Genomic DNA, 21,219 nt, shown 5'->3' with positions numbered 1-21,219 from the left:
ACCTATCTCTGACCCCCGGAAGGTCCCAGAGCTGAGCCGGGAGGAGGGAACGGCCGGCTGTCAGCCGGCTCGGCTCTCTCTCCTCTCCACCCAGCCCTCGTCGCCCCACTCCGAGCTGGGTCCTTACCGGGCATACGGCTCCTCCTCTTGGGCAGCAAGTGCCTCCCCCGTCCCGCTCTGCAGCACCTGCAGCAGGGCGTCTGCCTCCCCAAAGCCGTGGTGCAGTTTTGCTTCCGTGAGTTCCACGCTGAGGGAGAGGGTCTGGGCCCCGACTCGCAGGGGGATCTGCTCCCTCTGGGACCACTCGGGCGCCTGGCTCTGGTCCTCATGAGGTTGTGGGAGCCTCTGTCCCTGCTGTCCGGAGCTGCAATCACATCTGGTCCCCAGCAAATCCATCACACCCAGCGCCCCAGGGGAGCCATCCTGACCCCCACACCAATCGCTGGATTTGTTATACACCGGGAGGTCCCTCAGACCGTGGTGCTGGGGCTCAGGGGCCATGCATGTCTGGGAACTGGGGCGCAGCGGCCCCTCAGGCTGGCAGGCCTCGGTTGGGCCCAAGATGCAACCCCAGAGCCCTGGGGTGTCAGCCAACTCAAAGGAAGGGCAGCTGCGGCGGCGCCAGAGGCCTCCCCACGAAGAGGAAACGTTCAGAGCGGGCCGTGGCTCCTCTGGAGACACTGAGCTCTCACCCCCATTCTCTGTCCTGCACTGCCATCGACTCAGCCCCCTGCTGCTCAGTGGGCCACACTCTAGGGAGGCCACGTCCTCAGGCACAAAGCCATCAGCCTGCCTCCGGCTCCTGCTTCCCGGTGGTGGAGGCGACAGTCTGCTCTGGACACAAGTGGTGGTCCTGGGCTGACGCCCCTGCGGGGCCTGCTCCACGCAACGGACTTGGGGCTTTGCGCTCTGCTCTGGGTGGCCTCGGGAGCTCAGCCCAAGGGAGCACCTGTGGTCACCCCCTTCTAAGGGACTGCTACCTTCTCCACACGGAGCCTCCACTCTCTGAGAGCTCCCTGACTCATCAGTGGTTTGAGAATAGTTACCCACTGCAGCCCTCGGGGTGCCCAGGGGAAGGCTTGGGCGGGAGACAATCTTCTGGCAACCTTCAAGGGAATGAGCTGAGGGGGCCGAGAGAGACAAAGCGCCTGGGGGGTGCCCTGACCCTTGGGTGCTGGCACTAAGCGTGAGGATCGGGGAGGAGGCCCTGTCCACCAGCAAGGCGCTCGTGGGGCCCTGCTCCTTCCACACCCCGGGCTCCTCCACAGGCTCCACAGTGTGGGGACAGGGCCCTGGGGAGGGAGGTGCACCGAGGCTGCGGCCGGGGCTGCCACCAGCCAGGCTGGGAGGCAGGGGGGCATCCAGAGAAGCCTGGGGGCTCAGAGGATGCAGGTTCTGCCCAGGGGGAACTTTCTGAAAACTCAAGTGGGATGAGGGTACGGGGGCACTCTGGGGCCTGCAGAGGGCGCTTTCTTCCTGAAGATCTCGGGGCCCTGCTATTTTCCGTGCGGTCCCCTCTGCCCCTCTCTTCTTAAGCGTCCCGGGGACATGTCCCTTTTCCTGAGACGTGATGGAAAGATCTGAGCCCAGCCTTTCAAGGACCACATTGACTTTCTGAGGGTTGGCCTCTGGGGCCTGGAGGTGCAGAGGTGGTGAGGCCGGGTCAGTCTGGATGCCCTCATCCATGGTGGTCTGAGTACAGCCGTCCATCTTCAGTGCCTGGGGCACCTCACCCGGGGTCTCCCTCTTGGCATTCCACTCCTTTTCGGCCACCCTTGGCTGGGAGAGACTCCCCAACAGCTCCGAGGTGCTGTGCAGGAGCTGCGAGAGGCGGAGAGACAGGTTGTGCATGCTGGCCCAAGAGGCCAGATCCGACTGAGCAGAGGAGAGGTCCGCGTGGCTCCAGCGGGACCTGCAGCCCAGAGTCTGGGTGCCCTGCTCCACGGTGTTCATCCTGGACACACTCACAGGGCCGCCCTCCTCTGATGGGTACAGCAGCATAATCTCATCCACCGGGCCCGCAGCACTTCCTCCAGCCAAGGGAGGCTCCCTCCTCAGGCAGCCTGCCTCATCAGGGGTGCCCGGGAACCCGCCTCTCTCGTCAGGACCCTTGGGCGGGGCTGCCCCTTCAGAGCTGATCAGGACGTGGGGGCTTCCCAGGGCAAATGAGGAACCCCAGACTCCCCAGGCCTCACGGGAACGGCGGGCACTTTCGACGAGGCTGCGTGTGCTTGACAGGCCTCGGGCACTGGCCAAGGTGCGGCGGTGGGAGTAGACCGGGGAGCCCCGGTCGTCTAGGCCGTCGTCCTCACAGGAGCACCGGTCCATGTCTGACGGTGTCAGGCCCTGGGGTGTCGGGCCACGGGAGACATCAGCTGCGCCGCCAAACGCATATTGCTTCCAGCCAACACGCGCAGGCCCCTCGGGACGCCAGGGCAGGGCGCAGGGATCGATGGCGCTGGAGCCAAAGAGCAGGGCTCCTCCGCCCGCCTCAGAGCACCACGCCTCTGGCCCAGCCTGGCCACCCAGTCTCTCTGGCTTTCCCGGCTGGGCCTGTTCCGGAGTACCAAATAGCGGAGCAGCCATGAGATCGGGGGTCGGCATGCACGAGACAGCTGAAGGCACCGGGGAAGGAGGGCGTGTGGACGGCAGGGGCCTGGGATCAGCAGCGATGCCGTCCAGGTCAGAGGCGGCTTCCTGATTGCAGCCCTCAGCTTTCAGAGATGTTCTTGCCGCAGACTTTCCTGAGAAACAGCCTCTGGGATGTGGGGTCCACAATCTGCTAGGCTCCTGTATATCCTCATCTGTCGGGGAAGGAGGCTCCACGCTCAAGCTTAGCTCCTGAAGAGACCGATGAGGGCTGACCACAGAGAACTGCCGTCTAGAGTGTTTGGGGCCAGAGACGATGGCGATCACAGGAAGTGAGCACCGGTGGCAGGGTGCCGGCTGCTCCCCGCCAGAAGAGGGCTGCCCGGGGCCCTGGGCCACAGGCCAACATGCTCCACGTTGCCCCAAGGGGACAGTGGCTGAGTCTCTGAAGGCTGCAGGGAGCCTGGCCACAGCCTCGTCCTCTCCGCCTGCACCTCTAATCTGACAGCTGCCTGAGCCACCTTCATCAGCACATGGGGGGCTCCTGCCCCGGGCAGCATCTTCTCGGCCACCTGAAGCCTGGTCTCTCTGCTGCTCTTCCTCCTCCCGGGGGCTGTCAACCTGGGGACCGGAGACGCACTGTAACTCTGCTACCAATTCGGCTTGGGGATCCAAGCCACTAGGATCCTTGGACTCCGCGGAAAGTTGCGGCTTTTCTGGAAGGCATCTGATGGCATTTCCCAAACATCCATGTTGTGGTCCCACCGGCGGCTCACTCGCAACACACCCTTCACTTATCAGGCTGTGTGGTCCCCCAGCTGTTGCAGGTGGTTCTGGCTTGGTTTGAGAGCCCTGTGCACTCCGGCCACCAGCGGAGCTGTCCTGAAACCTCCCGGGTGGCTCAGAGCACCTGCCTGCATGGAAAGGGGGAGCCTCAAGCTCGGCGCTGACTTTCTTCTCGCCAGCCTTTTTCTCAGGATCCCCGACTGACCTGCAGCTTCCATCAGCAACCCAGGGGCTGAGGGGACTTGTCCTCACATCAGGGGCGGAAGGGGAGCTGCAGCCCTGAGCTGGAGGCAGGAGAGCAGCAGCAGAGGTCTCCGGGGTGCTGCCATCTACCGGCCCCAACTCCACATTAATGCTTTTGGGCTCAAGGCCATGTGCCCAGAGTACATCAGGTTCCCTGCAATGGCCCTCTCCTCTCTCCACCCCGCAGGCCCTGGGGGGGACCATGCAGGGTGGGTGGCGAGTATGTGGGGTGGCCTCGGAAGCCCCCTTGCCCAGGTCACCGTCTCTGTAACACAGTGAAGTGGAGGAAGGGGAGGCACGGGCCCCGGAAGCAACGGGTTGAGGGTTGCACGGCTGCCGGCAAGGATGAGATCTGCTGTCTGCTTGGCCTCCGGGTGGGCTGAGGGTCCTGCTGCCTTCAGTGCTCCCCGAAAAGACACCACAGTCTGAAGTTTCCTGCGGGCACCCGTGCAGGGCCTCCTCCCTAACTCCTCCGGGTCTCTGATGTGGCAACGGAGTTGGCCTGGGACCTCTGACGCTGGCGCTGCAGGCTTCTGCTAGCCTAGAGCCAACACGCCCCTCCCGCTTCACAGGCTGCTGAGAGGGAGCTTCCAGTCCAATCCCTCCCAGGGCTCTGGGAAGGACGGCACCCCATTTGGGACTCGCCTTCCCTTCTTCTAAGCTGGTGGAAGCCTCAAGGCATTGGCCCTGGTCTTGGTTAGGCCCTGAGAGACGGGCAGAATTCTGAACATCACAGATCACAAGGTGACTTTCAAAACAGGCTGGTTTTCCTCCTTGTGCAGCCACTAGGAAGTTACCAGGACCTCCTCCCCATGTGTTGTCCAGAGTCCCAGGTTCTTGGTGGGCTGGGCTGCTCTCCTGCCAGCCAGGGAGAATGCCCTGGGCAGCTTCCCAGGCAGCAAACGGGCCTCGCCTACATGGAATCCCTCCAGCATCATCAAAAGGGGCCTGAGAAGGTAAGGCAGCCACTATTTCCTCCACCACTACCCTCCTGTCCTCCTCCACAGCTGCTGAAAAAGGAAGACTGTCTGAGCCCAAAGCATCAGCAGAGGAAGGTGTTCTGGTTGCTTCTCCCTCTTTCTCTATGATTTCAGAAGAGCTAGTGTGATGCACAAACTGTTCACCGGCTCCCAGGCAATGTCTCCGTTTTCCGCTACAGTGACTTGTACCTGGAGCAGGGTCAACATGGGAGGAAGTCCGTGAGGAGTGCCGTGGCCCCGTGTTGGTGTCAGTGCTGGGCAGAGGGTGACAGCTGTCTGCAGAGGGGGGTGTGGCCTGAAGGACAGATGTCCTCTCATCACTTGACAGGTGTCCTGGTTTAGCAGAGAGAGACGCCACATGAAATCCCCGTGCTTCACCCTCATTTCTGGTCCTGGCTGACACTGACTGGCCCATTTGTGGACACTGAGGCCTGCCAGGGGCCCCTGAAGAACATTCAGGTCCTAATAGCGTCTCATCGTGAGGAAGGACTGTGCCCCCAACCACCACGTTGTGAAGCTGCTTCCCCTGGGCCTTCGCCTGTCCTATCTCCTCCAACTCAGCCAGGCACGTGGCTGGATGGGCAGAGGGCTCCGGCTGAGGCAGCCTTGGCAAGGACACAGGTGCTGAGAAAGCACCACTGGCAGGACTGAGGTCCTCGGCCTCCTTCTCCGCCTTTTGCCTCTCCCCCCTGCCTCGCTTGTCCCCCTCTTCTAAGGGGCAGCTGGCCCTCCTTTCAAGCGGGCTAGAGGCCCTGTTCAGGGAACTGGCTCTGTCTGGTCCTCTTGGTACAGCTGCCTCGCCTTCGGAAGGAGAACCCACCCTGCTACCCAAGCCCAGCAAGGTGCTTCTGAGGTCCCCTCCGTGGCCTTGCAGACTGGTGCTTGTTGACCTCCTGCCCTCTGCCCCCAGGGGAATGCTCGCTGGTGCACTGGATTGACTGCGAGATCCCACAGCCATGGATATCACAGACCCGCACCAAGCAGGGTGTGCTGCGGAGAAGCCCTGTCTATCGTCTCCGTGCTGTGGGCTGTGGCGTCCGGGCTCTCCACTCTGGTCCTGACGCCCCGCTCCAGTTACCAGGGGACTGGTGGGCATTTTCAACAGGGTGGGATCCAGCACACAGTCAACAGAAGAGATGCCTAGAGTACCAGGCACATAAAGACAGGTTCTTGGCGGCCTTGCTGAATTCAAGGGCAAGGCGTTGCTCAGGTCCCGGCGAGGAGCCATACAGGACCCTGGCTGGCTTGGCAATGGGTCAGTCTCTTGGCTGAAAAATGTGCACACACAATGCTGGCACAGGCCAGGGAGCTTCTGAGTCAATGAAACCACTTTGTCTTTCTCCTGTAGGCTCCCTCTTTGCATAGCCGTTTCTTCAACTCTGCCTTGAACTTCCGGCTCCTCTTGCTTAGAACTACGTATGCGTTTGGCAAAATGGCTTTCCTGAACACCCTTCACGGTCTCCAGCTCCTCGAGACTTCCCAAGCCACGGGGCGGCCGTCTGGGGTACACTGCATTCGCCAGCTCGCCCTCCTCAGAAGTCCTCTCAGGCATGGGCTGCAATGGCAGAGCTCCAGCTGAAGCTTTCGTTTCCCTTGGATGAGCGGAAGAGTTGGTGCATTCTCTGCAAACTGTAAATGTCCCTAGATAACCACCAGTTTCCCTGGCGGGTGTGTCTAATACAGCTGGGTGGGTGTGCCCTTTCACAAATCTGATGTCGTGTACCTGGGGATCAATGCTACTGTTAACCTCCATTTGTCCAGCTTCACCATCCTTAAAGATAACATCATCTTTCCATTTTGGAGAAGATGGCTGATCCTCGAAGGACTGGCTGCCTGCCCTCAGCACATGGTCAGCCATCTCCTGGTCCTTCTGGTTCTGGAACATAAACTCCTTACTGACTCCCAGTGTGTGGGAAGCATTTAGCTGCGTACTCTGTTTGGATTCAATTTCCAAGATGCCATTTTCCAGCTGCATTACACTCCTAGTTAGCCTAGCCATCTCATCAGCGTTATTATCTCCTTTACTCCGTTTCTTTCCAGGAGGTTCTTCTTTGGGGTTTAACGCTTCTCGCACCTTTCCAGGGACCTTGCATTCACCGAGGTTTCTTTCCTGAAAGCACGTAACTGACTGGAATCTTTCATACATGGACTCTGCCTGTGGAAGCCTAAACTCTTCTGAGCCATCTTTGGGATGGAGTGCTTTTCCAGGAAGCCCAATTTCATTCCTCCTTTCCCCCTTGTGGGTTGGACTCTCATCCTGGGCTGCTGTCTCTGGGCTGCTTACTCTATGATGTACTGATCTGGACTTCAAAGAGCGAGCGGCTTCCTCTATCTTGTCCTTGTCAAGGCCTAAATTGATGGTTTTATAGATGAAATCAGACCTGACCCCAGAAGGAAACCGTCTCTTCATGTCACAGGCCGGGGTCTCTCTGAGGACTGCATCCTGCCCCTGCTCTTCTTCCCCACTCGTCTCAGATTCACACACCAGGGGAGGCTTCCTTGACCCAGAACTGTCTGAGGAGACACTGCAGTAGGACTGTACAGTAGCCTTTTCTCCCTGCTTGAGCACTGGAAGACTGTGTTTATTTAAAATTCCAACTTGATTTTCAAATTCACATACTTTTATGCTGGTAGATGGAAGAAAATGTCTGTTCTGAGTGACAAAAAAATAAACTGAGTTATGGCTTTCTTCTTTAATGTTTCCAAGGCATTTCCCTTTTTCCCTGCAAGCTTCCTTGGTGTTCGGGTCAGCTGGCCTTTCTGCCATGACCTGCTGAGACGATGCAATCTTGGAATTCTGGTTTTGTAACAGTGCTGGCAACTTATTCTTCACATACACGTTTTGGAGGACTTGGTGCTCATGTCCAAAGCCCCATGCTTCCCTGGGAGTGGGGAAGGGCGCCCCTGCTTCTCTGCAAGCCGGGATTTCCAAGGCGGTTTCTCTTAGGGCATCTCGGCTTTTGGTCACATAGAATGTTTCCAAGGGAGGTGGCTGCAGGGAAGATGGGAGTGGATTCCAGGGAGCAGAGTGGAGGTACAGCTCTGGACCTGAAGGCAAGGCAAAGAAAAACCTGCTGTGTCTTCTACCCGCTTCCTTGGAGCTCTCCTGGGAGTCTGTCTTCTCTTCCTGCGGGAGGTGGTGGCTGTTCTGACCTAATTGCCCCCCTGGGTCTGCACTATTCTTCCTCAAAGGAGCCCAGCCTCGGGGCCAATGGGGTTCTTTGGTGTCTATGGTGACAATATGGTGACAAGCGTTCGTTAGGATGAAACATTCATCAGAGGACGTCATGAGACCAGGATTCTCGCTACTCTGAGAGGCTTCTTCCAAGCTGCTCTCTTTGACTCCCCATGCTTCCATCACGGGATGTGCTGTCTTGTTCGCTGCTGTAGAGACGTGCGCATTTGTAGTTCCAGAAGTCGATGATTCTACGTCCGCTGAATAAGTTCCACTATGACTCACCTCTTTCTCATTAGCTGTAAAGAATTCTGAAGTACCTTCTACCTCGACACGCAGACTGTCCTGTTCTTTCTCAGCTCTCAGACGCCTAATTCTGGACAGATGGATAGGAAAGTTGTTGAAATCCGGGCTGCTAGATACCCTAGGACCAGTTGGCAATAGAGCATCTCCTCCCCTGCCAGAATCTTGGGTCAGGGAACCAGAGTCTTCCTCGAGGGAGGGCTTTCCCTTCCCTCGAGGAGGGAGACTGGGTGCTCCTGTGGCCTCCAAAACAGGATGAGACAGTTCAAGGAGGTACTTTTGCGGAAGGGCAGCCCAGTCTCTCTCACAGGCACTGCCAACGTAAGTGAATGAGGTGGCAGAGGCAGCCAACAAGCTTGACACACTAGAGTCAGATGCTTCAGAGACGCCCTTCTGGGCCATGTCAGGGACCCCTCTGGCCTGAAAGGTGCCATCGGCTCCTGGCTGAAGAAGCCTATAAGAGCCCCAGAGGGACACCCTGGTCGTATCAGAAACAGGGACTGTGTATGCACTTCTGACACTGCAGGGCAGCTCAGCACCGCCCAGGGGCCGTTTGGAGCTGCAGGACAGGACTGTTTCTGTATCTGATGACTTTAGTTCTTCCATATTGGGCCAGTATCCAGGCCTCTCCCAACCGCAGGGCTGAACATCCTGGACGTCAGGACTTGGACATAAAGAACCTGGGGGGCTACTGGGACTGTTCTTGGAGTCACAGGAGAACCAGGAATCCATGGACGCCAGAGGGCTCCCTCTGGAAAGCTGCACGTCTTGGAGAGTGTTGGTTTGTTCTGTGGGGCTTGCCTCCACCGCCAACTCGGGCTGCTCACAGCGGGGCTGGAGCTCCAGGTAAAACGAACTGCTCACTGGCAGGGCGGCATCCAGCCTGGCTCCTGTTCTGTGGCTGATGGGGCCAGGCCTGCACACTGCCTCCTCGTCCCCTGCGGGCAGACTGGAGCTCTGCAGGCGCCAGAAAGTCTCCGTGGGCATCTCGTCAGCTGAACGGAAGAAAGGCTCTCCTTGCCGATCGTCCCCCAGTTCTTCCTCAGCGTCAACCAGGCTGTCGAGGGAAAAGCTCCTGTGCGTCTGGGTGAACAGTCGCCTGTCTGAGGATGTGGTGAAGCCCCTCACAGAGGCTTGAGCTCTGGCCCTGGAGTGGCCATGGCCACGGGTGAGAAAACTGAGCGCTGGGCTGTCCTGTGGGCTTTGGTGCCCCTTCTCGGCCAGCGAGTCCTCAGATATTTGGCTGTCTTCGCTGTCGGAGTCATCTGGCCCTGGGAGATCCCGCTCCTTCCCCTGGGGCTCCTCCAGCTTCCGTGGCTCCAGCAGGGCTTTGGCACAGACATAGGACAGAGAATCGACTGAGTAACTGCTATCTGCATCAGATAAATCACCACCTTTTTCTCTCGCAAGATCCTCTACAGGGCTGGAACCTGTGAGTGAGACCGTGGTGTCTGGGTCCCCCACACTGTGTTGCCTCTTCAAAGGGCTGCTGTGAGGCAGGCGAGAGGACTTTTCAACCCTAGCTGCCAGGACCCTCTGCTGCCTCTTTGATGCCCCGCTTGGAGAAGGGGGGGGTGGATTCTGCCCAGAAAGTCTTGGCTGTCTTTCCACGCCCAGTGGCTTGCTTGGATCCATGGGGATGTGAGGAACCACAACTGGCTCCCTCAGCAGCCTCATGGGGCCCAAGGTTCCCTTCTTTTCCCCTCCCTGCAGGTGAGTGGCCTCAGCCCTCCTGGTCTGGGTGCAAGGGGTGAGGACCTCCGGCTTATCCCATGGCTTTAGCTTGTTAGCTGCAAAACTCTGGGCCACCATCTGACGGGGCTGCTTACCCACTCTCTCCATTTCCTGGACACTGGCAGACTCGCAGCTCTCAGTGAGGCAGGTGCCAGAGGGTGAGGCGCCCTTCCTGGCCAGGGCCTTCCTGGCTGTGCAGAGCTGCCCCTCGCCTGAAGAACGGAGGGCATGCTTGATGAAATGCCCTTTCCTTGGGGGGTAATAAGCAGCCTGGGGCAAGTACTCTTCTGATGGGGTTTTCTCTGATAATTGCTCAGTAGGGTCAGGCACAGGAGGTGACGTGGTGGAGGGATCCCAAATCAGGAAAATACTGTGGAGACAAGGAAAGCCATCTCAGAAAAGTAAGAGGTCCCTACTTCCTGCTGAGAGAAGGAATATGAAGTCCCACTTAGTTTGCTCTGAAAGAGGTTTAAAACTAGGCCAGGGCTTCCCTGGTGGCGCGGTGGTTGGGAGTCCGCCTGCCGGTGCAGGGGACGTGGGTTCGTGCCCCGGTCCGGAGGGGTCCCACATGCCGCGGAGCGGCTGGGCCCGTGAGCCATGGCCGCTGGGCCTGCGCGTCCGGAGCCTGTGCTCCGCAACGGGAGAGGCCGCGGCAGTGAGAGGCCCGCGTACCGCAAAAAAAAAAAAAAAACTAGGCCAATGTCACTGTCCCCTATAGCCTTCAGGGTCAGCTCTTTAGGTACATAAGGAAACTACAGACTATAGTCTTGGCTCTCAAAGAAGCCCCAGGTACACTCTGTTCCTCATTTTCTTTATCTTACAAAAAGGCTGAACTGCATCTGGATCTAACCACGCCTTTAGGGAAAACTTCCAACATGAGGAACTGAATAATAACTTAAATGGCACTACAAGGAATCAAACAGACAAATCTATAAAGGGGCACATTTTACAGAATGGACCCACTTTCTTTAACAAATCGATGATATGAAGAAATTTTTAAAAAGCATGATTAAAAGAAACTTAAAAGACATAACAACCACATGCAGTGTGTAAATTCTACTGGATCTTAATTTCAATTAACTATAAATATATATTTTGAGGCAATTAGAGAAATTTGAATATGGCCTAGGTTTTTGATTATACTGAATAATTAATCTTAATTTTGTTGGGTGTGATGACAATGTGGTTATAAGAAAACTTATTTTTCAGAAGTGTATACTTGATGTAGATTGAAATGACATCACGTCTAAAAGTTGCTTTAAAATGCTTCATCAGAAAAAGGAAGGAGGGGAGACAAAGCAAGCATGGTAAATCTTGACATTTGCTGAACATGGGTGACAGGTACACAACTCTCTCAACTTTGTGTATGTCAGAAATTTTTCATAATAAAACTTAAAAAAAAAAAGCCTACCTAGTACTCTAAAGACCAGATTGGTAAGCAAACATAACAGTAATAGACATTAATTGGGCAACTAATATGGGCAAGGCCCTGCGCTAGGCCTGGAGGATATAAAGAGGCAGACATAGTCCTCTGCTCCAAGCAGTCTGGAAGATAACATATCCTCACCTTGACTGAATGTGAGAAGTGAAGGAGAAAAGAAACAAGGAGGATCCCAAAATGAACCCAGGAGTCAGAAAGAGAGTGTTTCACTTGCTCAGCATGGTAGGTGGGCTGGGAAACTGACTGGAGCCAGCAGGTCGGGTGGGAGGGGAGGGGAGGGAGGAAGAGTGCAGTCTGAGGCAATATGAGACAGAGTGGCGGCAGGACACACACAAGGAGACGTATGTGGTAGTCAGGGTCTAGAGCACCCGGAAAATGAGGCTGAGATTCTCCCTCAGCAGATATGATCAGAGCAGCAAGAGCTGCCCCTCAGAGTGGGGGCAGGGAAAATCTTAGAAGACATCAACTACAGAGAAAGAAGAGAGTGATCAGGAGAAAAAGCGATGAGGAAAAGAAGAGTAGACACATTTTTCCATTTCACAAATGAAGGAAACTGAGGCCCCAGGAAGTAAAGATCGCTGCCCGGGCAGCAAGGCTGTAAACCTCGGCCAGTGCCCCACGGCGGCCTCCGACGGCTGTACCTGCGCAGTTGGGCTGAGTGCCGGCTGCAGGGCCTTCGGAGGCTCAAGGAACTGCACCTTGTCAATCTGCTTCTGCGTTGAGGCCCTAGGACCAGGGCACCAGGGCAGGGGGCCGGGAAGGGGGGCCTCCGGGGGCAGTCATCCTGGAGCCAGCACAGCAACCTGAGCTGCTCCGGTCTCCTGTGGGTCCCCAGCAGCCTCGGCTTCTCGATGGTCCTCTTCAGCTGGAACGAGACCCTTCTCTGCCGGCCATTCCGCTCCGCCACCCGAAGCACGAGTCTCCACAGGAGCTGCGGGTGCACCACCCTCTTCTGGCTTTGGACCAGGGGAGATGGCTGAGTCTCAGGGTCTGTCTGGCACCATGAATCAGATGGAACAGCGGCTGCAAGTTCTTTCTCTTCTACACGGTCTTGCTGCAGCTGCTGCTGCAAGCCGGCCGGCCAGGTCCCTTCTCTGAGTAGCCACTGCTGGTCTGCGAACCAAAAACACCCTGAGAGAAGGTCAGCCCGTCCTCCCTCCCTGGACTCAGGCACCTCTGGCCACGGCTGCACCTGCACAGAGTGAAGAGCTGGCCAGGGTGACGTGGTGGGATGAGGGCCACGTGGCCCTCTGGGGCAGGAGTGCCGGGCCCCCTGACCACAGGGCAAGTGGACGAAGCCCCGGCCTCAGCAGGGCAGCGGGCACATGCTAGGGCCAGCAGCAGAACCTGGAAAAGCACGCATGAGGGCAGTGAGGAAGGTCGCTTCCTTATTCTTGCTTCCAGCCCCCGTGTAAGAGCCTCTGGTCTCTAAAAGAGGGGAGAGAACCCCTAACACCAAAGATTCCATCATATCACAAAGAAAACAAAGGAGAGAATACAGAGGGCCAGGGCAGTGTGGAGAGATGGGAAGGGGAAGCAGGCTCCTACCGTCTTTAACCTGTTGGCTGGCACACGTCCCGTCCAGTTCCCGTTCCTGTTTGGTTCTAATCTGTCCCGCTAGGATTCGCTGCCTCAAATCCCCCACGAAGCACAGCCGCTGCTGCTGAATCTGGGCCCCACAGGGTGTCTCTCCAGCCCTTGGTGGCCTGTGGTCCTTGTCACTCTGCTCTCCCAGCGCTTTCCTGTCACAGGGGCCGGGGTTACCCGGGGGGAAATGTAAACCCAGCTCAGCAAACACCTCCACGGCCTGAGCCCCTCCCATGGAGTCCTGCATTCAATAAGGCAGAGAGGGCTTTGGACTTCTGGCAACTTGGGACACACAGGCATGGTGTCACAGGCAGCTCATGATGTCACAGTGCGGGAGGGGAGAACAGTCCTGAGACTAGCATATTCTTAGACTGTGGGTTCAGCAGAAACACAAGTTCATTTTGGTTAAGGAAAATAACCAGGAAAGTAAAGCGGCTGTTTTTAGAAAACACAACATTTTAGCTAAATCAAGAAACGTTGTCCTTTAAAAAAGAATAAAAAGGTATCTGCTAAAAATCTGTTGTAACTAGACTAGAGCAGAAGCTCCAGAAACACTGTGGGAATGGAAACCCTCTCCTCCTTGTTCAGCGATCACGACTGCACCTCCACTCCTAAAGCAGAAACCCTCTTGATGTGGTAGTAGGAGGAGAGGGAACTCGGATGCACGCCAAGCTGTGTATGCAGCAGGAGCCCCAGGGGAGAGCTGGTCTCCACTCAAGGGCTGTTCTCGGTGAATGAGCCCTGGACGAGGGTTCAAGAGCTTTAGACTCGACCACACCTTTCAGAGATACATGCTGACACGTTTACTGGTGAAACTGTCCAAGATTTGTTTAGATCCAGTGGGGAGGAGTTGGGGATATAAACGAAACAAGATTAGCCATGAGTTGATCATTTGTAGTGTATTTAAAATTTTCCAATAATACAAACTTTAAAAAGGTTTTCTTGGGACTTCCCTGGTGGCACAGTGGTTAAGAATCCACCTGCCAATGCAGGGGACATGGGTTCGAGCCCTGGCCCGGGAAGATCCCACATGCCGCGGAGCAACTAAGCCCATGCGCCACAACTATGGGAGCCTGCACTCTAGAGCCTGGGAGCCACAACTACTGAAGCCAGCACGCCTAGAGCCCGTGCTCCACAACAAGAGAAGCCACCGCAGTGAGAAGCCCGCGCACCCGCTAGCTGCAACTAGAGAAAGCCCGCGTGCAGCAACGAAGACCCAATGCAGCCAAAAATAAATAAATAAATAAATTTATTTTAAAAAAGGTTCTCTTGGCTTTCATGAGGACCCAGGCTCAATCCCTGGCACCTCCACCTAAAAAAAAAAAAAAAAAAAAAATTCTAGACTACAGTCATGCTTTTACTCTGCCACCAGGTTCTTGTGTGACCATGGATAAGTAAGAGCCTTCCTCTGAAGACTGACAGCTTCTCCCCTCATGCTAACCTCTCCCTAGGTCACACGTGACTTCTATGCAAGGGCCTCCCATGCTGTTTCCGCAGGGCCTCTCCGTCCCTGTCACTCAGGTTTCAAAAAGAGCCAAATGCACGGGGCTCCACTCCGGGCTGGGGGGGGGGAGCATCTGGGAAGGGTCAGGGTCTGCTGGAGATCGACACAAAAGCCCCAGCCAGCCTCGCTTCTCCTGCCCTCGGCCCTCATTCCAGCCCCAGGAGGCCACGGCTCTCAGGCTTGGAGATTCTCTAAGTGACTTAACACTAGAAGCAGATGGCAACCCATCTGAGCAGTGTGCTCTGAGGGGTCCATTCCACTTAGGAGGTTTATCACTTTGTAGAGCAGAATGAAAGCAGAGGTCCCCAAACTACAGCCTTCGGGCTAAATGATGCGCTGCCTGCTTTGTGAATCAAGTTATTGGAACACAGCCACATGTGTGGTTTATGTATCGTCTTGAGGGCTTCCGGGCCTCACCGGCACAGCAGAATAGCTGCGGCGAAGGCTACAGCACAACCTGGCCCTTCACAGAAAGTCTGCTGCCTCTGTCTTAGAAGAAATTAAGATTTCTTAATGTAGCCTTAGGAGGACAGCGAAGGAGGGACGGGTGGGAGAGTGAATAGATGGATGGGGGCGTGGGTGGGAGCTGACACAACGGCAGGCTCCTCTCTGGAAAGGAGGCTGGGAGGTGACTCAATCTACAGTGAGTCCAGGAATCAGGAGGGGCCCAGGTCCCTGTGCGAGCGTGCTCTGGGGAAGACGGCTGCTGGCTGCTGTGGGCAAAAGGGCAACACACGAGAGTGGAAGGTACAGAAAACAGGAAAGGCGCCGTTCGTCACACATAAGGCAAAGGCCAGGGATAGCAACTGGAATAAGAAGCCAGTTAGTGCCACACAAACAGAAAAAGCAGTTAATGGAAAACATTCTACACATACATTTATATGTATCACGCCTGTGTCACAGCTCCAAATTGTGTCTGACCACAGACACGGCTGAATTACAAACCCGAGCCCATCAGAGGGTCTTAGACACACCCAGCTACGATCTACAACATCAGACACAAGGGGTAGGAAGGAGATCTTTATTCTGAATTCCCTGAGAGTGTTCAGCTTCCTTCTCTGACTGTCCCCAGACCCTCAGATTTACAATCTGCTTCTCCCTAGAAGAGAGCTCCTCCACGCTTCCCCGGGGAAAGCTGTAGCCAGCCTGTCAGCTTCTACAGACCCAATACAGCTTCCTCCATAGCAGCTGCAAGCCCACAAGGAGAGACTGTCTGGGAGGAGCCCCACAGACATGCACGTTTGTCCGAGGAGCCATACACCATCAGACTGAAAATGTCTCCTGTGCTGAGTACATCAGCCAAGTTCCCCGAAAGCATGTGAAAAAGAACAAGCCGACCTAATGCTATATGTTGGGTAGATCACCAAGGGCCAGTCTTCAGTAACCTGCGGCCAAGGACCTCTGTGCCTCTCAGACGGTGCCCTTCTCCCTGGGGGACTCCAGCATCCCCAGCTGCTGCCGGGGCTCCATCGCGCCCTCCGGCTGCTCGTCTCCGGCAGCTTCCACAGCAGAAATGCAATGGCACCTACTCGCTGAGGTGGCAGAGGTTGTGGCAGCAGCAACAGTGTCCCCCGGGCTCTAGGCACTTAAGGTTAAGCTCCCAAAATTCCCAGGGGGAAAATGCCAAGAACACGGACAACAGACAGTTTTCAAGGACAAACTCTTCTCAGGTCCAGATCACTCACTGCTGCAGGGAGAAAAGGGAGGCCGACAGGCCAATTTCCCCTGCTCTAGAGTCGGTTCTGGCTTCACAGGCTCCCCACCAGAGAAGCATCCCTCCAGAGAGAAAGAGGGCGGAAAGGAAACCTAGGACACGGGGAGGCTTTGGAGCTGACCCCACCCAAGAGCATATGAGAGACCCTCGTGGAGACACAAGCCCAGACGGGGAGCCCTGCTGACGACGTGCAGGGCTCCGCACACTCACTTTCTCTCCCGGCCCCTCTGCCCGCTCAGAGCCTTGAGCCCACACCACCCGCTGCTGCCAGGGGCTGGCGCATGCGTGCTGGCAATGGTGGCTGGGCAGGTCCGGCCTGGCCCACAGGCTCCCAGAGCTGGAGCTTAAGAGCGAAGGCAGTGAGGGGGAGAGGCCTGATTCTCCAGTCCCCCTCTGTCCTCTGCATGAAAGGGTGCATTCTTGGTGCGACTGAAAGGTCACGTCCATGCCCATGGGGCTAGAGAGCCTGAGAAGACCTTAAAAAGGCAGAAGCCCAGTGTTCTCTGGGGTGGATGGGTCCACTGGGGCAAGGTGGGAGGACAGGAAAGCAAAAGGGAGGCCACCTTCCTGGGCAGCCCCTGCCGTGAGGGCCTCCCGGCAGCGGGGCTGTGGGGTGTCGGGCACTGGACAAAGTATTCCATGTGCACTCGCTCTTTCAACCGGTGTCACGAGGACCCCGGGGAGGGAGACGGTAGCATCCTTACTTAGAGGTGAACCAATAGGCTCAGAGACTCAGTAGCTTGCCTAAGGTCACACAGCTTTTCTGTCGTACAGCCAGGAGGTAAGGCCGCTTTGCCCAACTCCAACATATCTCTTCAGCATCCAAGGCTCTTTAAGTTGCAGGACCGTTCCCTGTAGACCTCTGGACTTTGGGAAAAACACATCCTCAGTGCGACTTCCCAAAGGAACTGACCTAAGACAAGGCCTCCTTTCATGACTTCACTACAAAAAGGGAGGCCACTCTGACAAACAAGAGCCCCGGCCTCAGTCCTGAGTCTACCTTGATCTTGATATGCTCCACCCTATGTCACCCCTCAGGGCCCACCGTCACCCAACACTGACCATCCTCCCTTAGGCCCTGGAGCATCGTCCTCTGGTCGTCAGCAGCCCTCCTGTGAGCACCTGCCTGCTGCTCGTACTACCTGCCTCAGAGCACTCCTGTCCTCATCCAACATCTCACCACCGAGGTCTGCCCCAAGGCTATCCTCAGCTGCCATCAAGGCTCCTGGCCTGAGGAAAGAGCAGCAGGGGACCAAGGGCCATCAGAACCCTCCCAGGCACCCTGTGCTCATGGTGCTGGACAGCCCCCCACACCAGGGGTCGCACAGGTACCGGGTCCCCTGCTGACATTTTCTACAGGAAGTCTCCAAGGTACAAGCCACTGTGGCTTTCAGAACAGGACACCATTATTCCCAGGATCCAACCCACAAGGCATCTCGATCTGGGAGGGGGCTTCTATGCAGAAATGGATAAAGAACGACTATGAAGAAGAAAAGCAGTTCCCATGAGTCACGTAGAAAACTCGGACCCACACTCCACAGTCTCAAGGCAGGTGAAGCGAGTAGCACAGGGCAGAGCCCCAAGATATTTTCATGTGGGTCCTGGAGTTCCTGCCCCTCATGCATAGTACTGGATCCACGGTTATGAGGAAAAGAGGCTTCTCCATCTCACAGTCACTTTAAAAACTCAGAGGAAGCCACAGTCCTGGAGCTAACTGACACACACGTGAGCTCGCACACAGGCAGGCCAGAATTTAAAGGGGTTAATAGAATTTAAAGGGGTAGGTCCAAAAGCAGCAAAGCTACCCACAAATACATCAGGTGTAAATCTTGTTGACAGAGGAAGGTGGCCACAGGAAACATCATATGCTATATACCTCTTTCAGTGATAAAGAAAGTTGCAATACCCAAGGGGAAATGAAGGAAGGCCACAACCACCACCCTGACAACCACCAGCTGAGCGGCTAGCTCAGCGTCCTCAGAACACTCGCCCACGTTGGTTCAGACCAGGCCTCATTCCGAGCTTGGCTGCTACACCCATCTCCTCCCTGCTCCATGTTGTAATGAATTAAAAAGCAAAACCAAAACGTCCCACAGCAGAACGAGCAGCTGTCTCTCACCTTTCCTTCCCCAGCAAAGGGCAAAGACCCAACCGGGAGGCAGTGACATCTCCGTCCAAATCCAGCCACTCCAGAGAGCCACTGCTACCAACAGTCTCTCCAACCTGCAGACAAGGAAGGAAGCATCATCACCCCCATCCCAACAGAGCCGGACAAAGCTCGACCCCCTCCAGAAAGGAGAAGCGGGGAGGTCAGGAGCCACGTGGAAACACCATGTGCTCACCTGCCTCCTCTGCCGAAGGACGGCGGCCTCTGCGGGGTGATTGAATCGGAACTTCTGTGCTTTCCCCAGGGTTATGACTGCTCCTGTGGCACAGAGACCGATGCGAATTCAATGCACAGCTCGTGTTCTGAGCACATGTAACGTGCAGGCCACTGTTCTGGGGCACAAAGTCCTGCCCCCACAAGTTGATAATTTAGCTGAGTCAATAAGATATGTATTCATTGGATACCGTACAACGTAGGTATTGAATTAATGAGATGAACAGGAGGAGCTCTGCTATTCCCAAGGAAAGCAAGATGAGCTCCAGGTGGAGTAGTCAGGGAATGCTTTATTGAAGAGGGGGTATCCAAGCTCAGCCTCAAAGGACAGAGAGAATCTGAATAGATTAATAGTAGTAGTAATAGTGACAGTAATCATGATAAGGGATGTTTTCCAAGTGCCAAGAACACTGCTAAGAACATTACACAGATTAGCTCATTCAATCCTCACAACGATTTTATTATTATTCCTATTTTATAGGAAATTGAGGCTCAGAGACTTTCCCAAGGACACAGAGCTAACAAACACAGGTACTAATTTCAGAGAGTCACTCTCTACTCTGGAGCCCTGGAATTGGGGCTTGTTTACGGGAAGAGGACTGTATTAGGGAATCTTCAGATCTCTGGGTGCAGAGGCTGGGTGTTCCATCATTAAAGCCTGCCTCACTGAGTTCTCTGGGTCTGGCCCATGAGAATGGAGCTCGCCGATCACTCATCCTGGCATAAACCGGGCTGTAGGGGGCCCTACCTTGGGTCAGACGGCAGGAGGCGGTGACCTCCCGGCCATTGACCGTGCAGCGGGCCCCGCGGGCAGGCCGCAGAATGACGACCCCACAGGCGCTGGTGATAGTGCAGTGGTCTCTCTCGATCCACTGACCCTGCAGGACTACAGAAGGGGGCGGGGGTCACTTGGGTGGAGGCACAGCCCAGAGAAACACCTCCTCCAGTCTTCTGATGAGATCAGAATCCAAATCTGGAAGATCTCACATCATGACAGGAGAGGAAGAGCCACCACCTGAAACCACCCAGACCTGGATCATCCCACCATGTGGGTCTCCTCCTATCATGTCCCAGACCCAAAACCTGTCAGGGAAAGAGGAGCGGCCCCTCAGACCTCAAAGATTCCTTCCTCTCAGAGCACCATCACGTTCCTCTGAAGAAACCCGTCCAGCATGAATACCTGCCACAGAGCATCGGACCCATATGCTCTGTCACTCACCAATGTCCTGTTCCTGGTCTGAGTCAATCCTTCCTATTTTTGTTGTCCCCTCCTAAAGGGAAAAACAAAGCCATTTTAATGAGAATAAAAAGGGATGCAGCCCTGCCCCCAAAGGAGAGCCCACCTGTTTGAGCGTCATCACCATCCTCCCATGCCCACCCCAGCCTTTTCCACACCACTTCTCAGCTTTGCTCCAGGATGTTCTGACTGCTCTGCCCACTCACGCTGCAGCCCAGGAAGCCCCTGAGACGGTGGGGTCAGAAAAATGCATGACTAAGCAGCACCAGCTTTTTGCAAAGTCCAACTAGGGCTGGTCGGCTCCTTTCTGTCCCATAGCCTGGAGTTAGGCCGTCAGAGCTTCTCTAGTCTGAGGAAGTGGGCACATGGGTATAGCTTTCTCCCGGGGCTTAAGGTTAATGTGGTCCAAGCTTGGTCCAGTCAGTCTCAAAGAGACATGCCTTCTAGGATGATGTATGGAAGCACAGGATTTTTACCTTCTTGGTCCGCAGATGAAGTTTAACAGACACCAGATTCTAAGAAGAGTAAAACACAAAAAAGAAGCACAAAAAGGAGAAAAGCACATCTAGAATCAAAAAAGACTGGAAGAGAGTACAAGAGAGGAGGGGGAAACCGGAGTTACTATCAATGAATCACTGGGTTAGTAGAAGACAAGGCCTTTGGCCCTTGGACTATAACAGTGCAGTTTAAGACCACATAGCTCTGTTTGAGGAAGGCAGCAACACGGCAACAGAGATGCGAGTTTAGATATGTATTTATCTTTTCTTTTTTTTAATTAATTTATTTATTTTTGGCTGCATTGGGTCTTCGTTGCTGTGCACGGGCTTTGTCTAACTGTGGAGAGCGAGGGGCTACTGTCTGTTGCGGCGCGCGGGCTTCTCATTGCGGTGGCTTCTCTTGTTGTGGAGCATGGGCTCTAGGCACACGGGCTCAGTGGTTGTGGCTGGAGGGCTCTAGAGCGCAGGTTCAGTAGTTGTGGCGCACGGGCTTAGTTGCTCCAGGGCATGTGGGATCTTCCTGGACCAGGGCTCGAACCCGTGTCCCCTGCATTGGCAGGTGGATTCTTAACCACTGCGCCACCAGGGAAGCCCAAGATATGTATTTATAATTTACTGACTAACTTTTCCCTGTGTCCCGGGCACTGCGCCAAGTGCTTTACAGATAGCTCTCAATTCCTCCCAAAGGAATAAAGGCCACAGCACATCCCAACTTCTAGATCTGCAGAGCAGAAACTACCCCAAAATGTGCTGGCACCTCATTTAACATGGGCTGAGCTGGCGCCTGTGCCTGCTGCCCCTCTGCCTCTTTATGCCTGTTTATTGGGAGGGGCAGCAGCACAAAGGCAGTTATGAGATGAAGTCCAGGATATCAGTAACCTGCTCCACCCTCCCTTCCTGCTGCCCGCTCCCCACCTAAGGTGCTTCCCAAGGTGACCCAGGCAAACAGTTCCCAGGTCACTGCGAGGGACTAGTTCTGGGTCTGGAACCAAGTTAGCAAATAAAAACAGAGAATCTTGAGTGACTACTGTTATACTACTACCCAAACC

At 55.5% G+C, this 21,219-nt stretch overlaps 1 protein-coding gene across 8 annotated transcripts in view; it reads right to left on the bottom strand.

Annotated features, from left to right (window-relative positions):
- STARD9 (StAR related lipid transfer domain containing 9) overlaps nucleotides 1-21,219 on the bottom strand; it is a 127,801-nt gene that overhangs the window by 16,632 nt on the left and 89,950 nt on the right. For 7 of the 8 annotated variants that reach the window (XM_027084047.1, XM_027084052.1, XM_027084049.1 and 4 more), the window contains 8 exons: nucleotides 19,656-19,707; nucleotides 19,185-19,322; nucleotides 18,399-18,481; nucleotides 18,176-18,279; nucleotides 12,800-12,993; nucleotides 11,893-12,364; nucleotides 9,906-10,180; nucleotides 128-9,404 (listed from right to left, as the gene is read on the bottom strand). In XM_027084047.1, coding sequence (XP_026939848.1) covers nucleotides 128-9,404; nucleotides 9,906-10,180; nucleotides 11,893-12,364; nucleotides 12,800-12,993; nucleotides 18,176-18,279; nucleotides 18,399-18,481; nucleotides 19,185-19,322; nucleotides 19,656-19,707 — 10,595 coding nt within the window. The remainder of the gene's footprint in view (nucleotides 1-127; nucleotides 9,405-9,905; nucleotides 10,181-11,892; nucleotides 12,365-12,799; nucleotides 12,994-18,175; nucleotides 18,280-18,398; nucleotides 18,482-19,184; nucleotides 19,323-19,655; nucleotides 19,708-21,219) is intronic. The other variant, XM_027084050.1, reaches the window with a different exon arrangement.

The sequence above is a fragment of the Aethalodelphis obliquidens genome, unplaced genomic scaffold, assembly GCF_003676395.1.
Source record: "Aethalodelphis obliquidens isolate GAN/ISIS:26980383/991018 unplaced genomic scaffold, ASM367639v1 scaffold51, whole genome shotgun sequence".
NCBI classification, from domain to species: Eukaryota; Metazoa; Chordata; class Mammalia; order Artiodactyla; family Delphinidae; genus Aethalodelphis; species Aethalodelphis obliquidens.
Note: the sequence above shows the minus strand (reverse complement) of the source record. Positions and strands in the feature narration are given on the sequence as shown.